We start from the raw sequence: 24,917 nt of genomic DNA on the forward strand, positions 1-24,917 counted from the left end.
GGCAAGAGAGAGGAAAGAGACTCCATGCAGTGTTTATGTGGAGGGGATTTGCTATGTCTCTTCCCCCTGCTTCTTTCTTTGTCCTCTTTCTCCTGGTCCCCTTCTTCTGCATTTGTCTGGGAGGATCCTGGAGTGTTCTTTTGATCGACTCAATCTTTCTCTGGCACTTGAGTTCTGATTGGCTGAAGGACTTAGAGGGGAAAAAAAACTTTAATTAAGTAGATAATCTCTTCTTTGGACGTTTGGCAGCTCCATTTCACCTCCCCTTAACTCTGTTTGGGATCGCTTACACACCAAGGAAGTTGGGCTTTGAGAATTCCATCCCACTGCCACCGAGGAGAATATTTCTCTGTCTGGCTTACCCATCTCCCAGTTTTTTGGAATTTTCTCTAGCTGTTACTCCAGAGGATTATGTTTCTTTCAAAGCCTTCTGTGTACATCTCTCTTTTCACCTGTGTCCTCCAACTCAGCCACAGCTGGTAAGTAACCTGGACTCTTACCTGGAGCTGGGAATAGGTAAGTGTATGTAATATGTTGGGTAAAGCTCATTTCATTTCCAGAAATGTAGGAAGCCTTGAGATCTCGCCTAGGAAAAACTGTTCTATGGGGTAGGGCTCTTCCTAAATTCATGGCTGATTTTAGTGAATCTTTAGGACCCCTACCAATAAAGGACTAAATGATGGGAGGGGGGGTTCCTATTTTTATAAATCGCTATTCCACAAATATTCCACCAAAGTGATTTGGGGGTAAATGGACAGCAGCCCTTTTCACGAAATCCTGATGTCAGCATTGTAGAGAGGAGGAAGGTAGTTCAAAGCAAGTTCTACCGTGTGTTGAATCTGATCTTGAGGTAGTCTGGAGACAAAATTCAATGGGATCTTACTTTGTACTTTCTGACTTTAGTTTTTTTTCAGGATAGTCTAAGTAATTGCTCAAATTGTCATTTCCTAGGCATAAAAAATTTTATTTGAACCACTAAGCAGGCATTGGGTTAACAAACATGTTTGAAACCAGATATTTTAGAAATCTAAACGTCTCGAGAAATTTATTTAATTTGTTCAATTTACAAATATTTCTAAATTGTTCAGAAAATCAGATAACGTATATGGAAGTGCTTTGTAAATTATAAACACAAATGCTAAAGAATATCATCACCATTCTCATTTAGCTCTTGGAAACCACATAAACTATCTATACATGCAACTGTTCATTAGCAAATACGCCAGTACACAATAACATACAGAATGCAGGTTGCTAGGGTGTTCGGAGTTTCTCTCCAGTTCAGATATGAGCTCAGTCTCTCTCTTCATCAGTTCTCATTTTGACCATCTATTTAACAAAGATATAAATCCAATTGCTACATAAACTGTTGAGGAAGCAAGAAAAGAAATTTCTTTGCTGAGATAAGCTTCCTTTGAGAATTGAAAATATATTTTTATCATAAATGAGTGTAGCCGTCTTTATTGGAGTGTTGATAAGAAGTATGCCAACTTCCTGAAACTATTTGCAAGTTAATACAATAATTTGCAACATTTCTGATTATAAGCAGAACCACCAATTAGTCCATTTTTAATTGGCATTTTAATTAAATATTTCAACGTTAAAAAAAAAGGTCTCTCTTCTCTCCCCCTCATGAGAACAAAAAGACAAAAGGGAGAGGAGACTATTTCAGAGCATTTCTACTGATGTTCATGGTATTCTTCAGCTGATTCAGTATCAGCAAAAGAGAAACACGAGATTCCTTTCCCTAGTCACCAGGGCGGTGTGAAGAATTGTTCTATAAAAAATACCTTTACTGTGTGTTCCCTTCCCTGCTGGAGGGGGTCATGTTCATTTCATTCCGATACTGACACAGCCACACTGAAAGGTGGCTGGGCTGCTTGTCTGTCCAAATTCAAGTGTCTGGATTCAAAAAGAAAAAAGGAAAAAGAGATGTGAAAGAAAGTTCTAATTTAAAAAAACAGGGTTTAAGAACCCCTTCTCGCCTTGCCTGACTTTGAGGAGCAAATGTACAAATCTCCTTTGTAATACAATTAGATTTTAACTGCTTTTTCCTATAAGCCCCAATTTAAATTAAACATTTGCACTTCACCAAGAATCTGTTTGTGGTGGCATTTGAAAAGCAATTTTTAAATTTAACATTAAATCTTGATTATGCTTCTAATGAAACTATCAGGGTTTTGCATAAGGTCATCTTCCCCTTTATGCCATGCAGAGAAATTTGACCAACCACAGCCTTTGAAATGTTTCTCTTAATACTTCATTATCAACCCTTTATGTAAGGACCTCAAAAGCATTTAACAAATAGAGAACCACAATTTCTGCTTGGCTGTTCAATTGTAGGCCTGCCTGAAATTACTGTCTAAAGAGTCCATCAACAGAAATTCCTGGGCTTGAAAAGGAGAGAATAATGATGACATTCACCTATAATATGTGTTTTTACTAGGTAAATCAGTACAAGATGATTTCTTTGAAAAGTATTTGCCACAGTTTTTTATAGTTGGGACACTTCCAAGGAGAACTGTCTTTTAGTAACTTGAGAAAATTATTTTCTTTGAATTTGTTTGTCTTAATCCTTATGGCTCCAAAGAAAGAGAATAAGAATGCATGATAAGGCAAGCAGATGATGATGATTATAATGGTGGCCAGAGATGAACCAATTTGATTTTCCTTCCAATGCACTTACTCATCCAATGCACTTACTCATCCAATGCACTTACTCATCCAATGCACTTACTCATGAGCAGGCCTAGAAAGTGTTTTACCTTAACTGGTTGGCCCCATTTTACTCCAAATGATATGTCATAATGACAGTGGATCTTACCCAGTTCTGTTCATTTCTCACTCTCTCCCCACCTAACTCAGTCACCAAATCAGAAGGATGCCCTGGGATACAGAAGTAAACTATAGCTCTGCTCTCATTCTTCAACAGAAGTCACCACCTCTACTTCTTTCCAAAGGTCTGCAGCAGGAATTTAAACAGGGTCCATTTCTCTTCTGCAGTAGGGCAAGAATTTACCTAAAATCTTTGGATTTTAAGGCAGCTTTTGAAAAACATCATCTTTTGGTCCTCTACATGCATCTTATAGAGTAACCTTTCTATGGCTCTTGAAATCTCATCTGATGATGACATGTGGGACTCCTGATTGGCAAAGGAATCAGTTATTGCAGGAGGGTCTTTGAATCCATATTCTCACCAAGCATTGTGTAAAGCTGAAATTATTGATCTCCACACTATGTTCTACTACTTTTAGGTGTATTTTATGAACAATAGAATATAAACTCATTTAAAAATTACTGAATTCATACTGGGGTTCTGTCATAAGTTTTTGCCATGTTGAATTTTTCCCACTAACAGATTAAAAAAAACCATATATGATCAAGTGAGGATCCACTAAAACTGTCACGATAGGGGAGGATTCTCATCCTCAAAGATGCTGGGAATCCCCGAAGTTAAAGAAATAAAAAGTAAGGTGTGAGGAACTGCTTTGGAATCTGGAAAAAAAAAATACCAGTATAAAAGAGTCACTTAATAGCATCCTTAGTTCATAAAAAAAAAAAAAAGTGCCTGATCCATTAAAAAAAAGCTGGGATTTGTGGAGTAGCTCTGAGGTGGGCTAGATCAGCAGCTGCACTGTAGGAAGGCCTGAGGGCTCTGAGACATAACCAGAGAAGTTTAATTCCCAGGTTTATCATTGAAGGCCTCCACAACTCGAGCCCTATGTGTTTCTTTCCAGAATCTCTATTTCTGTTGTCATGAAAGACAATAACTATTATTATTATAATTATTAATAACAACAAAGGCTGTGAGTATCCTGGGAAAAGACACTTCATTACAGCTCTTGTTATGAAACCAGTTTGTGTGAGTGACAAGAAGGATGCTCTAAGATGCATCTTTGTTTTAGTTTTAGTTTTTGGTGGATGACAACATGACACAAAGAAGGATCTCCTTTGTGTGCTATTACATAGTGACAAATGAGGCATTAAAAAAGGACCAGAAGAAAAGGAGTTTTAATCTAAACCCTCTCCTTCCATGGAAAGATATTCCTTTTTTTTTTCTTTTTCCCAGCTGGGAAAATTGGTTTAATGCTGCTCTATACTGGGTGATACTATTATCTCTTGGGACTATTAATAAAATTCCTTTTTTTCTGGGCTCCAATGACGCTTGTCTATTTCCATCAGAAAAGTGGGGGAGAATTTATATGGCTTAGAGAATGAGGTCAATATAATTTTTCTTAGGATAAACCTTTATTTTTCAGAAAGTGGATTTTTTTTTCTTACTCAGTAAAAGATCAGGCTAGGTTAACAGCTGAGGGAAACACTGAGCTTGGGTCACATAAATAACATTCCCCATTGCCTCCCACTTAAAATATACCTGCACTCCCAGGACCTCTCAACAGAAACTACCATCCACTTTGGACAGATGCTTCAGTCTCATTATGAGCCAAAATTTTATGGTTTGTTTTTCTCAATCTTTATTGTAAGCCCCTGTTATTGATCATTTCATTTCTCTGTATGCTTCTTAGGTTAGAGTTTTCTCCAAGCCAAGAGAAAATCAGATCATAAGGGGATCATTTAAATTCACCATCATCTGACCAGTCCAAACTCGCTTTTTAAAAATAGGTTGTTTTCGCAACTTCAGCATCCTATGGTACCAGCACATTATGGGGGCTATATTCCAGTAGTCCCAATAAGACCCTATAAGAAGGTTAATAGGTCAGTCTTTCTATGCAGCTCCATAGATGAAATTCTTAAACTCTCCAGGCCAAATTGACACCACCCTACATTAGGAGGAATTTCCCCTTCATTCAGAACTGCAGTTACCTTTTGCTGCTCTAAATCTCAGTCCTTTTTCTGTAGTCAGGTTCTTTAGGTTTATCGTATCACACTTTGAAGGTTCCATTATCCAGGACACTAAGTAGTGAACCAATAGATTGTCCACATTAACCTGTCTGGTATTTCCTCACCTTAATCCAAGGCACCTGGTGGAGCCCAGATTCCATAGATTATTGCTTTTCAGAATAATTGGTTTTCTTTTAAAATTTTCATATTATGGGGAAAAAATGTTTTTACAAAGGTTGAGAACAGCATATATAACAAACCCCAATAACTCAGCTTCAACCGTTATCAATCTCTGACCAATCGTGTTTCACCTATACATTCTGTAGCATTTTTAACTGCATATTCTCTTAGTCTAAATCTTCCAAGTACTACCATGGTTCAAAACAGGAAGAAGAGGGATAGCAAAAGGATTATCTGTCCTGTGTCTGAGAGATCCAGGCCAGTAATTAGAACGAAGTTTGGGGAACATTGTACATTTCTCCCATTGCCCTTGGGAGAAGATCAAGAATACAAATTAGCAAAAGGGAATAAGTCATTCAAATACATGTTTGTGTTTATTTCTGTTGGAGCTGTGGTTGATTAGCAAAGGCAGTAGAAATTGGTGGTTGGATCAGATTGAGGAGAGAACATTTTACCATCTATTTGGATTTAATTCCATTAAGCAGTAAAAATGGCACTCAAGTGCCAAAGCCTGTCAATTTTCCAACCTTAAGCTGTTCACCTAGTTGTTTTACAGGATAATTCTTGAAGTTACCATATACACCTACCTTCTTGATACTGATATAAACTGGTATTGTTTCCATCGATGCAACTGAGAACATAAATGTTTTCTAAAGTCTATACTGCAGGGACCAAGGCAACAAGATCAGAAAACAAAATGGAATTATCTGCCTCCATAATGACAGTGGAAAAAATTTCCGTGATCCCAGGCTTTCTGGGAATGGTGGCTTGAGCTGTTCCTTAGCAGCTCTCACTTAGAGACCAAGGAAAGGAGCGTGAGTATAGCTTATCCCTGCCACAGTCCTCATTTAGATGCTAAGTGCTGAAGTGCTTTTCTGTAGCTTAGCGTTTCTCAGCAGTGCTTGCTACAATACATAAAGAAGGAAGGAAATGAGGACAGGGAAGATAGCCTATCGCTCTATAAAATATCCTGAAATACAAATGACATATCAGTTGCAGGGAAAAAGATGATCCCCCGAACATTTGTGCTTCGCTTGTGAAGGAATCTGCCTGAGCTTCTTTTGCAAAGATCCATGGTACAGAGTTGTCCTGTGGGCTATTACATGGCCTTTGCCAACAATCATTTGGCAAGGGCTGGATTTGCGATAATGTGGGATTTTAATATACATTTAAATATAAGGACTACTGCTAAGACTGTCACATCTGTTTAACTTAAAAAAAATTTTTTTTTGTCAATTGGCTTACAAGACTTGTTTTCTCTTTTCATATTTTAGGGCATTGCATTATTATATAAAAAATTCACGTTTATAAAAAACATTTTTAGAATGATTTACAGGGCTGAACTCCCTTTGAAGAAAGAAATAGACTTTGATTTGGTGAAATAGTTATGGGAATATGACCAAAAGCTACACATTCCTGAATTTTTCTTTCTATACTCATCTTGAAAAATACCTTCCTTTGGCCCCAATCTCCACTGCAATCATTTTTCCTTTCTCTTTTTTCTTTCAATGCCGTCCTCCTCCAACAAGTCAGCACTAGCTATTTTCATGTCATAACTCTTCACTCTCTGCAATCTGGCTTGTGTTCTATGGCCATACTTAAATAGATCCCTCCACTGATACCAGCTTTGTTCCCTCTTGACATATTTTTAAGTAGGAGGAAATCTGATTTTGAAAGTCTGAATACTTCTCTTCCCTTTAAGACTTCAGATACCTTGTAACTTCTATCTCCTAATCCCTTCCCCTAGTTAAATAGGAAAGCCTGATTTCAATACTTTGGAATAGGTAAGAATTAGTCATGCTTTTCACCCTTGAAAAATATTTGCATTTTAAACTTAACTCTCTCAAATTGTACAGTGAATAGTTCCAAGTTCAATACCCTCAGGTATTATCAGATAAGGGTAGTGAAGAAAATTTGGGGACCAATGGGATATTATTTCACAGTTATTAATAAGACCTACTTTCTGTGTAACTGTGTGTGTGGGCGCATGTGTGAACATACCTTTGTGTCTGCTCGTGCACATGTGTTCTACAGGTCAGATGTGTGGATGCTGTGGAACAGAGACAGTCACAAGGAAACTCACTCAGAAGAGCTATCTTTGGGCTCTCCCCAGCCCAAGGCATTTTGGGAGTTCTATGGAGTGGAAAGCTGCTGTCAGAACTCATTCTAAGAGAAAGCTGCATCACTGGAGCACCTTCCAGCTATAGCCCCTGGCAGTTTCCCTACTCCATACCCTCCCCTTAGCCTTTAGCCCTTTGCCCTATATGCCTTCTGTGCTAAATCTTCAGATGGAGATCTACAGTTCACATTCATTCACTACCACTTCTCCTTTCCCCTGGGCCAGCACTCCAATTTCAGTAATCAGATGTCTCTCTCCTAAAGTAGACCAAACTGAGCCTCATGACTCAGAGACAATTTTTTTAAGGCAGGATCTCACTCTGTTGGCCAGGCTGGAGTGTACAATCCTGGCTCACTGCAGCCTCGACCTCCCTAGCTCAAGTGATCTTCCCACATCAGCCTCCCGAGTAGCTGGGACTATAGGTGTATGCCACCATACCCGTCTAAGTTTTGTATTTTTTGTAGAGACAGGGTCTCATTGCCTTTTTAAATATCATCATTATATCCTCTTTTCTGAGCTCCATCCCATTTCTCCATCTTTGTTATGATTTTTATTTTTGTTTTTTGTAGAGACAGAGTCTCACTCTATTGCCCAGGCTGGTTTCAAACTCCTGGGCTCAAGCAATCGGCCCACTTTGGCCTCCTAAAATGCTGAGATAACAGGCGTGAGCCACCATGCCCAGCTGATGACTCAGAGACATTCTACGGACATTAAGAGATGGGATTAAAGGTTGGGGAGAAGCCAGAAATATTACGTAAAGATTTGTGGGGAAAGTGATGAGAGGCAGAACGAAACAAAATCACAGGGCACTAAGATAAAAGTCCTGGGTGGTAAGAGGAAAATACTAAATTCTGCAGATTCACATTCAGAGTGTTTGTCTTTTATTTTTTATTTTATTTTGTTTTATTTTATTTTTTGAGGCAGAGTCTCACTCTGTCACCTAGGCTGGAGTACAGTGGGCGATCTCAGCTGACTGCAACGTCTACCTCCCAGGTTCAAGCAATTCTCCTGCCTCAACCTCCCAAGTAGCTGGGACTACAAGTGCACACCACCACACCCAGCTAATTTTTGTATTTTTAGTAGAGATGGGGTTTCACTGTGTTAGCCAGGATGGTCTCGAACTCCCAACCTCAGGTGATCTGCCTGCCTCAGCCTCCCAAAATGCTGGGATTACAGGCGTGAGCCACCACGCTGGGCCTACGTTTTGTTTAGATACACAAATACTTACCATCATGTTATAATTGCCCACAGTAGTCAGTAAAATAACATGCTGTATAGGTTTGTAGCCTAGGAGCAATAGGCTCTACCATATAGCATGGGTGTGTAGTAGGCTATCCATCTAGGTTTGTATAAGTACATTCTATGATGTTTGCAGTGACAAAATCACCTAACGACACATTTCTCAAAACATATCCCTGTCATGAAGCCACACACTGTATCCCCTCCCCACCTCTGCCTACAGTGTCCTTCAGTATTTGTTTCTCCCTACTCTTTCATACATAGAACCCAGTGTGAGCAGCAACAGTGCCTAGAAAATGTGCCCAGGGGATGTCGTGCTACCCAGATAAAGCAGGGCCTGTGCCCTGGCAGATGTGGCTGTTTTGTGGACATAGAAGCAGTAGGCTGGTGCAATGAAAGGATAAAAAAGTAGCAGAGACAATGTGATAATTAACTGAGTGTATTCATGAGTGTGTGCGAAACATCACTTAGGCCTCTCAGAAATATTTATCAATAATTTTTCAGGAATTAGGAGTCCTGGATTAGCCAGTGGGAATAACAGCAAGGGAAATACGGGCTGCAGAAAAGCACAGCAGGTAGAGTGCATGCTCTAGAGTAGGACTGCTTAGGCTCCAGTCCTGGCTTCACCACTTACCTAGCTGTGTGAGGCTGGGTGGCCACTCTATGTTTCAGTCTCTGTTTCTGTAAAATGAAAGATATAATAGTTTCTACCTCATATAATTGTGATCATTATATGAACTTAAAATATATAAAACACTTCAAAGTACATGGTCAGTCCTGGCAACACAATGAGACCCTGTCCCTACAAAAAATACAAAATAAAAATATGCCGGGTGCGGTAGCTCATCCCTGTCGTCCCAGCACTTTGGGAGGCCGACATGGGCGGATCACTTGAGGTCAGGAGTTCAAGACCAGCCTGGCCAACATTATGAAACCCCATCTCTACTAAAAATACAAAAATTAGCCAGCATGGTGGCATGTGCCTGTAGTCCCAGCTACTCGGGAGGCTGAGGTGGGAAGATTTCTTTTTTTTTTTTTTTTTTTTTGTTTAAGATGGAGTCTTGCTCTGTCGCCCAGGCTGGAGGGCAGTGGTGCGATCTTGGCTCACTGCAAGCTCCGCCTCCTGGGTTCATGCCATTCTCCTGCCTCAGCCTCCCAAGTAGCTGGGACTACAGGCACCCGCCACCACACCCAGCTAATTTTTTGTATTTTTAGTAGAGATGGGGTTTCACCGTGGTCTCGATCTCCTGACCTCATGATCCGCCCGCCTCAGCCTCCCAAAGTGCTGGGATTACAGGCATGAGCCAACGCGCCTGGGCGGAAGATTTCTTGAGTCTGGACAACAGAGCAAGACCCTCTCTCTAAATAAATAAATAAAAGTACTTGATGTGCACAGAATAAACACTCAATGAAAAGTATAGTACCACCCCATGGAGTTGCTATGGAAATTTAAAAAGATGATACAGGTAAAGCACTTAGAAGAGTTCCTCACATACTTGAATAAATGCTAGTTATTATTACATGATATGATTAAACTTTATATTATATCAGTGTATACACACACACGTATACTGGACAGCTAACACAAGGAGAAGAAACAATTGTAAAATTTTGACTTGGCAGTGTAAAAGCACAACTAACCACAGTTATTTATGTAAATCGCTTACCACTTATGCCTAATTACTATGAAGCACAATAACAATTATACACAGCACTAAGTATGTCAGATTAACTTTGCTAAAGGTTTGATTATAGCATTAACCTCTGTGTACATATGCTCAGTGTTCACTCTGTGACTCTTGTAGTATGATCATTTGCTAATGTGGCACAGTCATCTGCTCACTACATTAAAAAATTAGTGGGAGCACTGGCTTGCCACAGACTTCTTATATTTCTCAAAATCTTTTTGCAGTTCTTTTTCTCCTTACATTTTCTGCTGCATCTGATGATCTATCTTTTTTATTTCAAAATCCTTGTATTCAATTCACTTTTACAGGCACTTACTATGTTCAAAGTACTAGATTAGGAACTGGAGGGTATACAGAGATAATTAAGGCAGCCCATACTTATAGTCAAGTATAAAAGAGGAAAGGGAAACCTTCATATGAAACAAAGAAAAGTTGCTGTGAGGCTTCAAGGCGTGCTGGTTGTGGCTTCTGCACTGGTACTTATTCAAGAATAAGTGAGATTTTTAAAGAACAGCTTTATTGAGATATAATCTACATACTATAAAAGGCACCCCTTAACAAATCAATGATTTTTTTAGCCAATTCGTGGATTTGTGCAACCTTCACCACAATCCATTTTAGAACATTTTAATCACTCCAAAAAGAAACCCTTTATTCATTAGCATTCACTCCCTGTTCCTCCTCCCCTCAGTCCCTGGAAACTGTGAATCTAGTCAGTTTCCATGAGATTGCCTACGCTGGACATTTGATATAGATAGAATCATATCATTTATGGCCTTTTGTGTCTGGCTTCTTTCACTCAGAATGATATTTTCAAGGGTCATCCATGTTGTAGCTTGTATCCAGTACTTCATTCCTTTCTATGGTCAAAAAATATTCTATTATGGGTTGGACATGGTGGCTCACGCCTGTAATCTTGCACTTTGGGAGGCTGAGGCAGGAGGATTGCTTGAAGCCAGGGGTTTGAGACCAGCCTGGACAATAAAGTGAGATCCTGTCTCTACAAAAAATTAAAAAATTAGCCTGGCACAGTGATGTGTACCTGTAGTCCCAGTTACTCAAGAGGCTGAGGCAGGAGGATCACTTGAGCCTAGGAGTTCAAGGCTGCAGTGAGCTATGATGGCACCACCGCACTTCAGCCTGGGTGACAGAGAAAGACCCTGTTTATACTTAAAAAAATAAAAAGACAAAAGAAAATAAAGGGCTGGGCATGGTGGCTCATGCCTGTAGTCTGAGCACTTTGGGAGGCTGAGGCGGGTGGATCACTTGAGGTCAGGCATTCGAGACCAGCCTGGCCAACATGGTGAAACCTCATCTCTACTAAAAATTAGCCAGGCATGGCGGTAGATGCCTGTAATCCCAGCTACTTGGGAGGCTGAAGCAGGAGAATTGTTTGAACCTGGGAGGCAGAGGTTGCAGTGAGCCAAGATCACGCCACTGCACTCTAGCCTTGGCAACAGAGCGAGACTCCGTCTCAAAAAAAAAAAAAAAAAAGAAAACAAAACAAAAATATTCTATTTATCCATTCCTCAGTTGATAGACTTTTTTTTTTATTTTTGGCCATTATGAATAATGCTGCTATGAAAATAAATGTACAAGTTTTTGTTGGACATATGTTTTCAATTCTCATGAGTATATACCTAGGAGTAGAATTGCTGGCTTATATGATAACTCCATATTTAACCTTTTGAAGAATTGGCAGAGTATTTTCCAAAGTGTCTGCACCATTTTACAATACCACCAGCAATGTATGATTTCTCCACATCCTCACCAACAGTTGTCTTTTTCATTTTAGCTATATTTGTGGGTGCAAATCCTTGTCATCTTTTTAATTCGTATTTCCTTGATCACTAGTGATACTGTGCATCTTTTCATGTGCATATTGGCTATTTGTATATTTTCTCTGGAGAAATGTCTATTCAAATCCCTTGCTGAGTTTTAAAAAAATGTTATTTATTCATTTATTTTTTGGGACGGAGTCTTCCTCTGTTGCCCAGGCTGGAGTGCAGTGGTACACTCTTGGCTCATAGCGACCTCGGCCTCTCGGGTTCAAGTGATTCTCCTGCCAGCCTCCCAAGTAGCTGGGGAGTACAGGCATGCACCATCACACGTGGCTAATTTTTGTATTTTTTGGTGGAGACAGGGTTTCACCATGTTAACCAGGCTGGTCTCAAACTCCTGACCTTAAGTGATCTGCCCACCTCAGCCTCCCAGAGTGCTGGTATTACAGGCATTAGCCACTGCACCCGGCCCCTTGCTGATTTTTTAATCAAGTTTTGTTGTTGTTGAGTTTCAGGAGTTCTCTATATATTCTGTATGTTAACCCCTTATCAAATACGTGCATCGCAAATATTTTCTCCCATTCTGTGAGTTTTCTTTTTGCTTTATTGATGGTGGTTTTAGAAGTGCAAATGTTTTTAATTTTGAAGAAGTTCATTTTATCTGTGTTTTATTTTGTCACTTGTGCTTTTGGTATCATAGCTATAAAATCACTGCCGAACCCCATGTCACAAAAATTTACACGCATCCTTTGTTCTAAGAGTTTTATAGTTTTTGCACTTACATTTAGGTCTATGATATATTTTGAGTTAATTAAAGGGGATGGGGAGTTGCAATGTTAAATAAATATATGTTGTGCAATAACAATCCAACTTAATCATTTTGTATGTGTATATCCAGCTGTCTCAGAGTCATTGGCTGCAAATACTAAGAATAGGTGAGATTTAACAGAACAGCCGAACAAAGGCATGGAGGCATGAATGCATGGATGCCCAGGAATAGCAACTGGTTCAGCCTGAATAGAGGATTGGACAAGTAGCGATATTTAATGGGAAATGAGACTGGAAAGGTTATGTAGTCAGATTATGGAGGGTCTTGAGTACCAAAAGTTGGAGAACTGTAGAACATTCTTGAGCAGAAGAATGACATCAGAATCAGTCTTTCAGAAGATTGGTCTAGTTGAAGACTATACACTAGATTGGAATGGGGGTAAACAACGTAAGCAGAGAAGTCAGAACTTCTATGGTGGTCTAGGTGGGAGATCACAGCTAAGACTGTGACAGTGAGAGTAGAAAAGAGGGAGCTGATAAGCAAAAAGTATGAGAGGCACAATACACATAAGTCCTGGTAACCGATTGGATGATGAGAGCAAATTGGTAGAGACTTGGCAAAATGGTGGTTCCATTAATAACAAAAAAGTCAGGAGAAGTAGCTAGTTTGGTAGGAAAGATGAGTTAGCTTTTAGATAAACCATCTTCACAATTTGAAACATTCTCAGTAGAGAAATCTAACTTTCATGTGGAAATGTAGCTCTGGATCTCAAGAAAGAAGTTAGGGCTAAAGTTAAGGCTTTGGGAGATATCACTTAATCACGATCGTTAGAACCATGGACATGAATGAGGAAGTCCCCCTCTCTCTCTAGATAGCAGCTCCTTTAGAGTTTCCTCAGATGATATTTCTTCTTCTAATACCCCTAAATGTGGGTTCCTGCATTCATTCATTCAACAAACGTTAAAATACATTTAATAAACATTATTAAATGCTTATTATTGCCAGACACTGTTCAAGGCATTGGTAATATTTGATGAACAAAATAGACCAACCAACAAACAAAAAAACTGCCTTAATAAAGCTTACAGCCTAGTGGGAGAAGGCAAACAGTAAATAAATATATATGTAAAGCATATAGTGTTCATAAGCAGAGAAAGGGGATGGGGGAGGTGGAGTTGCAATTTTAAACAGGATGATGAAGGAAAGCCTCAGGGAGAAGGACACATGTGGTTATGTGGTTAAACGGCTGATGTAGGTGAAGGAACAAGCTATGTAGATATCTGAGTACAAAGCATTCCAGGATTCCAGGAACAGAGAATATGCAATGACCCCAAGGCTGGAGAGTGCCTGGTGGGTGAGAGAAACAACAAGGAGACCAGCACAGCTAGCGAAGAGTAGTGAGGGGAAAGCAGGAGATCAGGTCAGAAGCATAAATGGAGGCCAGATTGTGTAGGGGCTTAAAAACCACAGTAAGAATTTCACTTCTGCTTGATGGGAGATAGGAAATTATTAGAGGATTTTGAGGAGAAAGTTGCAACATTTGATCTGTATTTTAAAGGTATTAATCTTTGAACGGACCACTCATTTTGAGAACAAAATTTGGGAGAATAAAGGCAGAAGCAAGGAGGTCAATCAGTAGGCTTTTACCATAATCCAGACAAGAGATGACAGCTTGAGCCAGGGTGATAACAGCGAAGGTGTTGAGAACTGGTTAGATGCTGGATATATCTTGAGCTGGAGCTAGCAGGATTTCAGGACAGACCGAAACCGGATGTGAGAGAAAGAAAGGAGTAAAAGATGACTCGGCTGGGCATGCGCGCTCATACCTGTAATCCCAGCACTTTGGGAGGCTGAGGCGGGTGGATTGCTTGAGGTCAGGAGTTTGAGACCAGCCTGGCCAACGTGGCCAAACCCCATCTCTACTAAAAATACAAGCATTAGCTGGACGTGGTAGTTCATGCCTGTAATCCCAGCTTCTTGGGAGGCTGAGGCACAAGAATTGCTTGAACCCAGGAGGTGGAGGTTGTAATGAGCCAAGATGGCGCCACTGCACTCTAGCCGGTGCAACAGAGCAAGATTCTGTCTTAAAAAAAAAAAAAAAAAAAAGTGACTCTTTATGATTTTTGTCTGAGCAACTAGGAGGAACCGTCCTTTACTTAGATGGAGAAGACTACAGAAGGGGTAGGCTTGGGTGGTGGCAGCGAGGATCAGGAGTTCAGTTTTAGACATGTTAAGTTTGAGATGCATATTAAACACTGAAGGAGAGATGCCAAGAATACAGTTGGATATGCAAGTCTAGAGTTCAAGCAAAGGTCTGAGAAGAGTTGGGAGGGTTCAGGAAGTCATGAACCCTTTGAATGGTCCTGAAACTGGGTAATATTGTCAGCAACTGCACAACCTCATGGGAAATAGGAAGCTTGTACCTCCATCTGGGAGTATACTGTTTTACCATGTTCTGTCTATATAGCAGCCTCCATTTGTTAAACAAAATTTATATCTTAAAACAAATTTACATCTTCAATGTTTGTTAGCATCTTTCCTTCAATCACATAACTGCCACATATAGGTGGCACCCATACAAACACTTAAATTCCTTCCTTTTTGGTTCTCTTTGCATCTTCTCACAATACACACTCACTATGTTTTCTGCAATCTATATTTTACCCCAAAAAGGAAATCATGCCATTGTTTCATTGACCAAGAACAAGATCCTCCTCCTTTGGTACTCACTAGAGGACAGTCTTCTTTTTTTTTGAGACAGAGTCTCACTCTGTTGCCCAGGCTGGAGTGCAGTGGCATGATGTCGGCTCACTGTAACCTCCACCTCCGGGGTTCAAGTGATTCTCCTGCCTCAGCCTCCTGAGTAGCTGGGATTACAGGCGTGCATCACCACGCCCAGCTAATTTTTATATTTTTAGTAGAGACGGGGATTCACCATGTTGGTCAGGCTGGTCTCAAACTCCTGACCTCAAGATCTGCCCGCCTTGGCCTCCCAAAGTGCTGGGATTACAGGCGTGAGCCACTGCGCCCAGCCAAGTCTTTTCTTAATATAGGATATTTTGGATATGAACAAGCCAGCCATAAGGTTCAAATTTGTCTGCAAATAACTCGGAGGTTAACAACACAAGTTGGCCGGGCGTGGTGGCTCACACCTGTAATCCCAGCACTTTGGGATGTCGAGGTGGGCGGATCACCTGAGGTCGGGAGTTTGAGACCAGCCTGGCCAACATGGTGAAACCCCATCTCTACGAAAATTACAAAATTAGCTGGGTGTGGTAGCACACGCCTGTAATCCCAGCTACTCAGGAAGCTGAGACAGGAGAATTGCTTGAACTCAGGAGGCGGAGACTGCAGTGCGCTGAGATCATGCCACTGCACTCCCATTTGGGCAAGACAGAGCAAGACTCCGTCTCAAAAAACAAACAAACAAAAAAACACAAGTCCCGGGAGGCGGAGTCTGCAGTGAGCCAACATCGCACCACTGCACTCCAGCCTAAGCAAGATACAGCGAGACTCTGTCTCCAAAAACAAAACAAAACAAACAACAAAAAAAACAAAAACACAAGTCACCTTACAGGAATGTTGTCCAAATAAGGCCTATAGTGTTGTTCCATGACAGGTGCTCAATTAAGTCTCATTCATTGATCAGTTGGGCTAGACCAGAACATCATACAAATCTTTGCATATTGTAGGATCTTCCAGGAAAGAATTCTCTAGAATCTCTGTCTATAACTCCGTGTGGTTCCGGCTTAGACTCCTTTCACAGGAAGACTCTTCACCCGGCTATGGCAAAGCATTTTCTTTGTCACTCAATTTGCTTTGTTGTTTTGTTTTCTTTCCTGATAATTTCTGTCTTATGGAAAATGGGAACTAGCTCTGTCAGGCTTGGTAATATCCAAAATCTTTGAATGTTATTCCTAACATAAAAAGTGCCTTTCTGAGTGGGAACAAGCTCAGGCCCCTTTCCCCAAAGCAAAGGGGCCTGGCTGACTCCTCCGACATGTCTTTAAGGATCAGAAATTCATGTCCAAACCTATAATGGCTTTGGAAATTGTGAATTCATTTAAGTCATTCTGAATTTTATTTTTGTGTTTTGCTGGTGCTACTACACCTGATCAAGCAGTGCTTCTTTTCAGTTGACTTAAGAGGTTGCCTACCAAGCTTTAAAAAGTAGGCCTTAGTGGCTGGGCGTGGTGGCTCACGCCTGTAATCCCAGCACTTTGGGAGACCGAGGCGGGCGGATCACGAGGTCAGGAGATCGAGACCATCCTGGCTAACACAGTGAAACCCCGTTTCTACTAAAAATACAAAAAAAACAACAAAAAAAAATTAGCTGGACATGGTGGCGGGTGCCTGTAGTCCCAGCTACTCGGGAGGCTGAGGCAGGAGAATGGCGTGAACCTGGAAGGCAGAGGTTGCAGTGAGCCGAGATGGCGCCACTCCAGCTTGGGCAACAGAGTGAGACTCCGTCAAAAAAAAAAAACAGGCCTTAGTTTTGCTAGACTTCATAGTATTTTTGATTTTCTAAAATTCTATTACAACTCGTTTAGAATCTTTTTCATCTTCTCATATGGCAGCCTCTTAGTTTGTTAATACTGGTTTTCAAAAACTACTCACATTTTTGGTGTTGTATGTGTTTTGTATGAAGAAAGTCAGCCAAGCTCTTTTGGCCTGACAAGAAACTTTCTTGGTCTGTTTCATTTCCAATCCCCTTTCTGGTGATGTTCAGCATCTTACTGGCCTTCAGAATTGCAGGGGTACACCAGATTTCATGGAACAATACATAATGATTCCCGTATTACTTTCTCACATTATAATGGAAAAAGAAAGATAATAGATTCTGATTTTCAAATGCCTATACTGAAGTCATTCTCCAAGTCTTTAGCCTTGCAGATCATGTGCGTATGTACATATATATTTAACTTTTTATTTTTAGATAATTATAGAGTTGCAAGACATGTACAGCAAGAAATGTACAGGGAAGTCCCATATACACTTGCCCCAACCTCCCCCAGTGTGAACATCTTACAACGTTGGTACAATATCCATGAAGCTTATTCAGACTTCACCATTTTTACATGCACTTGTGTGTACATGTACTCATGTATGTGGCTTTATGCAATTTTGGCATCTGTAACCTTGTATAACTACAGTAAAGACATTTGGCCATCCCCCTCCCAAGACTTTCTCTTGTTACTCTTTACAGCCACATCCATCCCCCATCCCAAATCTTTGGCAACCACTGATCTGTCCTCCAGCTCTATAATTATATAATTTCTATTATTTCACTATTGTTATGTAAATAGAATCATGCAGTATGTATCCTTCTGAGATTGACTTTAATCACTCCGTAACTTCCTTGAGGTTCATCCAAGTTGTTGCATGTATCAACAGATCATTCCTTTTTATTGCTGAGTAATATTCCATGGTATGAAGGTACCACAGTTTTTTATTTTTTATTCATTTATTTATTTTATTTTATTTTTGACTCGGAGTCTCGCTCTGTTACCCAGGCTGGAGTGCAGTGGCGCGATCTCAGCTCACTGCAAGCTCCACTTCCCAGGTTCACGCCATTCTCCTGCCTTAGCCTCCTGAGTAGCTAGGACTACAGGTGCCCGCCACCACGCCCGGCTAATTTTTTGTATTTTTTTTTTTTTTTTTTTTTTTAGTAGAGACAGGGTTTCACCGTGTTAGCCAGGGTGGTCTCGATCTCCTGACCTCGTGATCTGCCCGCCTTGGCCTCCCAAAGTGCTAGGATTACAGGCGTGAGCCACCACACCTGGCCACAGTTTTTTAAACTACCCTTTGAAGGACATTGGGTAGTTTCCAATTTTTGACTATTATGAATAAAGTGGCTATGAGCATCCAGGTACAAATTTCTGAGTGAAAGTAAGTCTTTATTTCTCTGCGATAAATGCCCAAGAGTGCAATTGCTAAGTCATATGACAAGTTCATTTTTAGTTTTAGTTTTTGTTTTTTGTTTGTTTGTTTGTTTGTTTTGAGACAGAATATCACTCTGTTGCTCAGGCTGGAGTGCAATGGTGCAATCTAAGCTCGTTGCAGCCTCTGCCTCCCAGGTTCAAGCAATTCTTGTGCCTCAGCCACCTGAGTAGCTGGGATTATAGGCGCATACCACCATGCCTAGCAATTTTTTTCTTTTTTTTTTTTTTTTAGTAGAGACAGGGTTTTGCCATGATGATGCCTAGGCTGGTCTTGAACTCCTGTATTCAGGTGATCCACCCGCCTCAGCCTCCCAAAGTGCTGGGATTACGGGCGTGAGCCACTGCTCCCAGCCCATTTTTAGTTTTAAAAGGGGCAGCCAAACCATTTTCCCAAATCAGATTACTTATTTTTAGAATTTTATTATGACTCAATCCCTAGAGAGATATTCCACTGTTTTTTTACCTCTTCCTAATTAGAGAAGTATCCTTCTAACGCCCCACGGAGTCAGATGAACGTGGATTCAAATCCTGCTTCACTCACTTATTAGCCGGGTGAGCCTGAACACGTTTAACTTTTCTGGAGTCTCAGATTTCCTGTTTGCAAAATAGAGATAATAATGCCTGAGACAGTAAGGATTTAACAAGGTCAACATGTAAAATACTGAGAGTAGAGCATAAGGAACATAGTCAGGAGTTAATGCTAGTTCTCTCCCCACTTCATGGCAGAATAATCAGCAACCATTACTATCAAGTATATGGTACTGGAAATTTTACCTGGCTTTAACAATGCAAGGAAATGATACTACTTTTATTCATGTTTTTTCTACTAAGTTTTGTGTTGTGTGTGTGTGTGTGTTTTGTTTTGAAATGGAATTTTGTTCTGTCGCCCAGGCTAGAGTGCAGTGGCACGATCTCGGCTCACTGCAACCTCCACCTCCCAGATTCAAGTGATTCTCATGCCTCAGCCTCCTGAGTAGCTGGGACTACAGGCGCCCGCCACCATGCCCCGCTAATTTTTGTATTTTTAGCAGAGACAGGGTTTCGCCATGTTTGGCCATGCTGGTCTCAAACTCCCGACCTCAAGTGATCCACCTGCTTCAGCCTCCCAAAGTGCTGGGAATATAGGCATGAGCCACCCCACCTGGCTGTAAATTATCTTTAGTAGGTTTGTTATGCACAGTGTTTCCTGGGTAAAACTAGTCTCCCTTTCTTCCTATTAATTACATGTGCTGAAGTAATTCTTACCACTCTTGGAAGCAGAAACAAGTTGGTGTCTCTGCATTATATTCTGTTTTTGTTTTGTTTTTTCCCTTATAGGTCAGTGAACAATTTCCTGATGACTGGTCCAAAGGTAAGAGCAAATTCCTTTAATTGATATGGATTTCACTAATCTTAGCCTGTTGACTAAAGATGATAAATGCAGATTTTTCATTATATCCACATATTTTATTATGCTGTATATATTACAGATAGAAAGACTGAGACCCAGAGGGTGTTAGGGACACATCTAAAACCACATAGCAAACCACTGTCAGAGCCAAGATAAGAACTCAGGAGTACTGAATTTATGGCTAGAATTTCCAGAGCCATAAAAGTCAACAGCCTTTTATAGGTGTCAGGCTGCAAAGTCACACATCCTTCTCAGTGCCCCGTGGTGGGATGCAGTTTCCCATATTTAAAATGCTGGAATTGTACTATATGATCTTTACATTCATGGGCATTTTCAGTTCCAAAATGTTATCTTCTAAGATGGTCATGTGATGAGAACTCCTTAAATTTCATGAATTAAGTGATTTGGGCTCATTTTGGAGAGGCAGGATAGTATAGTGAAGAAAGGTGAATAAAGGATAATAGGGACTAGAATCTGATAAAACTGAGTTTCATTTCTAGTTCTGCCATTTGCTAGCTCTGGGACTTTGGGGAAATTACTTTAGCTCACTCCCTGGGCCTCAGTTTCCTAATCTATAATATAGTGCCTATTTCACAGGTTATTTGTGATGTCAAATGAGACAGCATATTTAAAGGCTTACTCCACCATTATTTTGGAGGAATGGGAGAGTGAGCAGGAAGAGGGGTGTTTGGTCAGTTTAGGGTAAATGCCTCCTAAGTTCAGTCTGAATTTTTACCCCTATGTCCCTACAGGCTTACCTGATTTACTCTAGCAGTGTGGCAGCTGGTGCCCAGAGTGGTATTGAAGAATGCAAGTATCAGTTTGCCTGGGACCGCTGGAACTGCCCTGAGAGAGCCCTGCAGCTGTCCAGCCATGGTGGGCTTCGCAGTGGTAAGAAAAGCCTCAGCCACAGCTCCCTGGACCCTCTGGTCACAGGTTAGAGCCCCAGGGATAGCCCCTTGCCTCCTCGACACCCTTACTCCTCACCTGCTCTCTTCTCTTAGGTCATCTCCCTCTCCGGGATCTTCTCTTTTCCTTTTCTACTTCCTTTTTTCCCACCTATAGAGTTTTTTCTTTCTTTCTCAACACTCTCATTGCTCAACAAATGGATCTTGCCTTACTCCCAATCCCATACCATCCTTGGCCTCCCAGTTGGCTAAAGGTCTCCTCACAATGTAAGTAACATCAGGAGGTAGGCAAGGGTCATAAGTCCTCAAACCTCTTAGCCCCTTCCTTAGCAGAGAGATACTGGGCAAGTGGAGAGTGACTTGGAGACCAGATTCCCATGGAGAAGATAAAGAGTGGCCATGCCAGTAAATGAAAGAGCTGCCAATCAGAGGTTCTTTTCAAGACTAACTGCACATGACTCTTAGACCCTAGTGTTCCAGGAGGAAGTGGGGATGTGTTCTTTACAACCTAGCCTTCAGATTCATCTCCCTCCCCATTTCTTCCTCAGGCTCTTTCCAATCTAAATCATTTACAGTCATGTGTATCAACAGTACCCTAGCCACCTGGTCATAAAATGTGTGACCTGAAAAGACAGGAGGTGAGAAGAGCAGGGCTAAGGCCAGGGATGGGGCAGACCATGGAAGAGGGTAAGATACACTATAAAGATGGGAAGGCCAGGCACAGTGGCTCAAGCCTGTAATCCCAAGCTCTTCGGAAGGACGAGGTAGGAAGACTGAGCCCAGAGTTTGAGACAAGCCTGGGCAACATAGTGAGACCCTCTCTCTGCAAAAAAATAAAAGTTAAAAAATAATAATAAAGATGGGGAAATAGGATGGAGCTAGGGAAAGAGGATATAATGATGGTTATTAAAGAAAGGTAGCATGTCCGGTATTTCTTTAAGCTGAAACCCCTCCCTCTAACTCTGGATTTTTGGTTCCTGCTAGCCAATCGGGAGACAGCATTTGTGCACGCCATCAGTTCTGCTGGAGTCATGTACACCCTGACTAGAAACTGCAGCCTTGGAGATTTTGATAACTGTGGCTGTGATGACTCCCGCAATGGGCAACTGGGTGAGTAGTAATGTAGGGATGGGTACCATAGGCCAGCTCAACGCACATAAAGAATGAAAAGCCTGGTGGGGGTGAAGAAGAGCTGTATTCTTCTAAATATGAAGAAAATCATGCGGAAGATGGGTGAACGAGTTTGATCCCAAGCCCTACAATGACAAGCCAGGCTAAATGTAGCTTAGAACCTTCTTTTCCCATTGAGTAGTTTCCTTAATTTAAACATAATAATAAAGAAACAACACTCTGGGGATTCCTCTGTTGCTTCTCTCAAACAAGGGGAACTTCCTTCCGTGTTGCCTATCTCCGTCTACTTTCCACTCTTTACCTCCAGTGCCGTCTCCAATCTCCTGTGCCCTCCTGACCAATTTCCAACATCGCTGTTCCGTATTTCAATTGTACCCCTCTTTCCCCCACAATGCTTGAGCTTTCCTCATCTTTTTGGCACCATTTTGTCCCTTCTGGACCTCAATCACCAGCAGGGCACGTGCATCCTCTGCCCATGCGAAGACGCACTGTTGGCAGAGGAGTGTACTAGCACCTTGCAAAGAATCCACTCGGCAACTACTTATGTCATTGAGCCCTGAGCAGGTGATTGGCTAAACCTGGAAGTGGGCGTGTAAAAGTGGCAAAAACAAATCTAGACGGCAACTGATCTGGATACAGGGCACTCGCCCAACCTTAATCCTCTCCTATCCTGGACCCCCCCACCCCCACCCCCAACCCAATTAGAAACAGCAGCCCAGGAGGCTCTGCACCCGCTTGCTCAATGACCTGTCCTCCCTCTCTGCACTTTTCCAGGGGGCCAAGGCTGGCTGTGGGGAGGCTGCAGTGACAATGTGGGCTTCGGAGAGGCGATTTCCAAGCAGTTTGTCGATGCCCTGGAAACAGGACAGGATGCACGGGCAGCCATGAACCTGCACAATAACGAGGCTGGCCGCAAGGTGAGTCCCGCAGCCCTTGGAAATAGGCAGCTGCTGGCTACATCCACTACCAGCTCCAGGTGCGGACAACTCTTCAGTTCATTTAAAAGATTGGCAAAATGAGGTACCAAGTGGGCTGGCCCAGTAGACTAACTTGACTTCTCGCAACTCCCGCAGGGGCAGTTAAACTCGCCACGCGCTTAATCCCGGGCCTCTCACTCCTAGCTCTCTCCCCAGGCGGTGAAGGGCACCATGAAACGCACGTGCAAGTGCCACGGCGTGTCTGGCAGCTGCACCACGCAGACCTGTTGGCTGCAGCTGCCCGAGTTCCGCGAGGTGGGCGCGCACCTGAAGGAGAAGTACCACGCAGCACTCAAGGTGGACCTGCTGCAGGGTGCTGGCAACAGCGCGGCCGGCCGCGGCGCCATCGCCGACACCTTTCGCTCCATCTCTACCCGGGAGCTGGTGCACCTGGAGGACTCCCCGGACTACTGCCTGGAGAACAAAACGCTAGGGCTGCTGGGCACCGAAGGCCGAGAGTGCCTAAGGCGCGGGCGGGCCCTGGGTCGCTGGGAACGCCGCAGCTGCCGCCGGCTCTGCGGGGACTGCGGGCTGGCGGTGGAGGAGCGCCGGGCCGAGACGGTGTCCAGCTGCAACTGCAAGTTCCACTGGTGCTGCGCAGTCCGCTGCGAGCAGTGCCGCAGGAGGGTCACCAAGTACTTCTGTAGCCGCGCAGAGCGGCCGCGGGGGGGCGCTGCGCACAAACCCGGGGGAAAACCCTAAGGGTTTCCTCTGCCCCCTCCTTTTCCCACTGGTTCTTGGCTTCCTTTAGAGACCCCAGTAATTGTGGAAACTAGGGAATGGGGAACCCGCTCTCCCAGACCTAGGGATCCTGACAGGGAGAGACTGCAATTTCTCCGAAGCTTGCCACTTTCCAGCCTGATTCCCCAATTCCTCTGTGCTCTCCTAGAGCTCTGTCTGAATCCTCGCAGCCACACCTAGGTCTGAGAGCTCAGGCTTTGAGCTACTGATCTTCCTTGGATTAGATGAGAACAGGTGTTCCTCCTCCCCTCTCCTAGCAGCCCTAATGTCTGACCTAGCCTATCAAGCCTTAGGCGCTGGAAGAACCCTTCTCAGACACGCAGGACCCAGGTAAAGTCAAAGCTTTGCCCTTTTGCCCACTGTCTGCTACCAGGGCTCACCCACTGCTGCACCTCTCTTCTGCACAGCTCCTCCCCTGCTACCTGCTGACCCAGACTCCCCATGAATCTTGAGTGCTTTCTCTCCTCTTCTCCCTTTCCTTTCTTTCCCAGAAAAACTGAGGAAACTGGTCCCGGAAAAGCATGTCTTTGGGGTTGGTTCCTAGAGGCAGAGGTTGAAGATGGAAGAGGGAGCTCTGGAGTGCTAACTTGAACACCAAGGGTGCTACTCATCCTTGTGGTATCATGTCATGAATGGACTTTACTAGTGGGGCAATGACCTTCCTAGACAATCACCCGAAGGACTCCAGATACATACCCCAAAGGTCTAGGAAATACGTTAAGGGCAGATTACAGTCATTTCCTACCCTTTAAAGGTAACTTCTCCCTTCTCCTGACCTACTTCCTCCTAGCAACCAACTTTACCTCTTCTTCTCCAAAGGATCTTTGTTCCTCTGAGCCAAGACTGAGGTAAATAAAGCCACTTTCCTCTTCAGATCCTGGTCTGCACCTCTAGAGGCAGGTCATAAGAAGGAGAAACTGAGACCCTTCCTTCTCACTAACCTGGTTCTCAAACAGGTAGGATTCAGAGCACTGGATATCTTCCTTCAATGAGTAAACTTCCTGCAATGAAACTGTTGCTTAATAGGAAGTTCAGCACCTTGAATCTTAATTTATTGCAGTCATTGTGATATGTGTTCTTTTTCTAGGTACTGCACTTATTCTTGAGGATACTGGGGTGGGTTGTGGTAACAGATACAACCTGTAGGCTCTCTCCTCCCTCCCATCTTGGCAGGATACCATCCTCCCTAGAGCCTCACTTCCCTGGTGGC

The 24,917-nt window shown here is 42.4% G+C and overlaps 1 protein-coding gene across 1 annotated transcript; it reads left to right on the top strand.

The window, feature by feature from the left end:
* The first annotated feature begins 251 nt into the window (after positions 1-251).
* Positions 252-24,602, top strand: WNT8B (Wnt family member 8B). Its single transcript, XM_054436077.1, has 6 exons — positions 252-479; positions 19,878-19,911; positions 20,703-20,841; positions 21,843-21,968; positions 22,764-22,906; positions 23,123-24,602. Exons 1-6 carry the CDS (start codon positions 412-414, stop codon positions 23,666-23,668), a joined length of 1,056 nt encoding a protein of 351 aa, XP_054292052.1. The 5' UTR covers positions 252-411; the 3' UTR covers positions 23,669-24,602.
* The last annotated feature ends 315 nt before the right edge of the window (positions 24,603-24,917 follow it).

This window comes from Pongo pygmaeus, chromosome 8 (assembly GCF_028885625.2).
Source record: "Pongo pygmaeus isolate AG05252 chromosome 8, NHGRI_mPonPyg2-v2.0_pri, whole genome shotgun sequence".
Classification (NCBI taxonomy): domain Eukaryota; kingdom Metazoa; phylum Chordata; class Mammalia; order Primates; family Hominidae; genus Pongo; species Pongo pygmaeus.

What these genes read in the sequence shown, in the direction of transcription:
- WNT8B (XM_054436077.1), top strand. Translation starts at nt 412, where the DNA reads ATGTTTCTTTCAAAGCCTTCTGTGTACATCTCTCTTTTCACCTGTGTC. An exon ending in TCCTGATGACTGGTCCAAAG is followed by an intron (nt 19,912 to 20,702) that starts GTAAGAGCAAAT and finishes ATGTCCCTACAG; the next exon opens with GCTTACCTGATTTACTCTAG. An exon ending in CTCCCGCAATGGGCAACTGG is followed by an intron (nt 21,969 to 22,763) that starts GTGAGTAGTAAT and finishes GCACTTTTCCAG; the next exon opens with GGGGCCAAGGCTGGCTGTGG.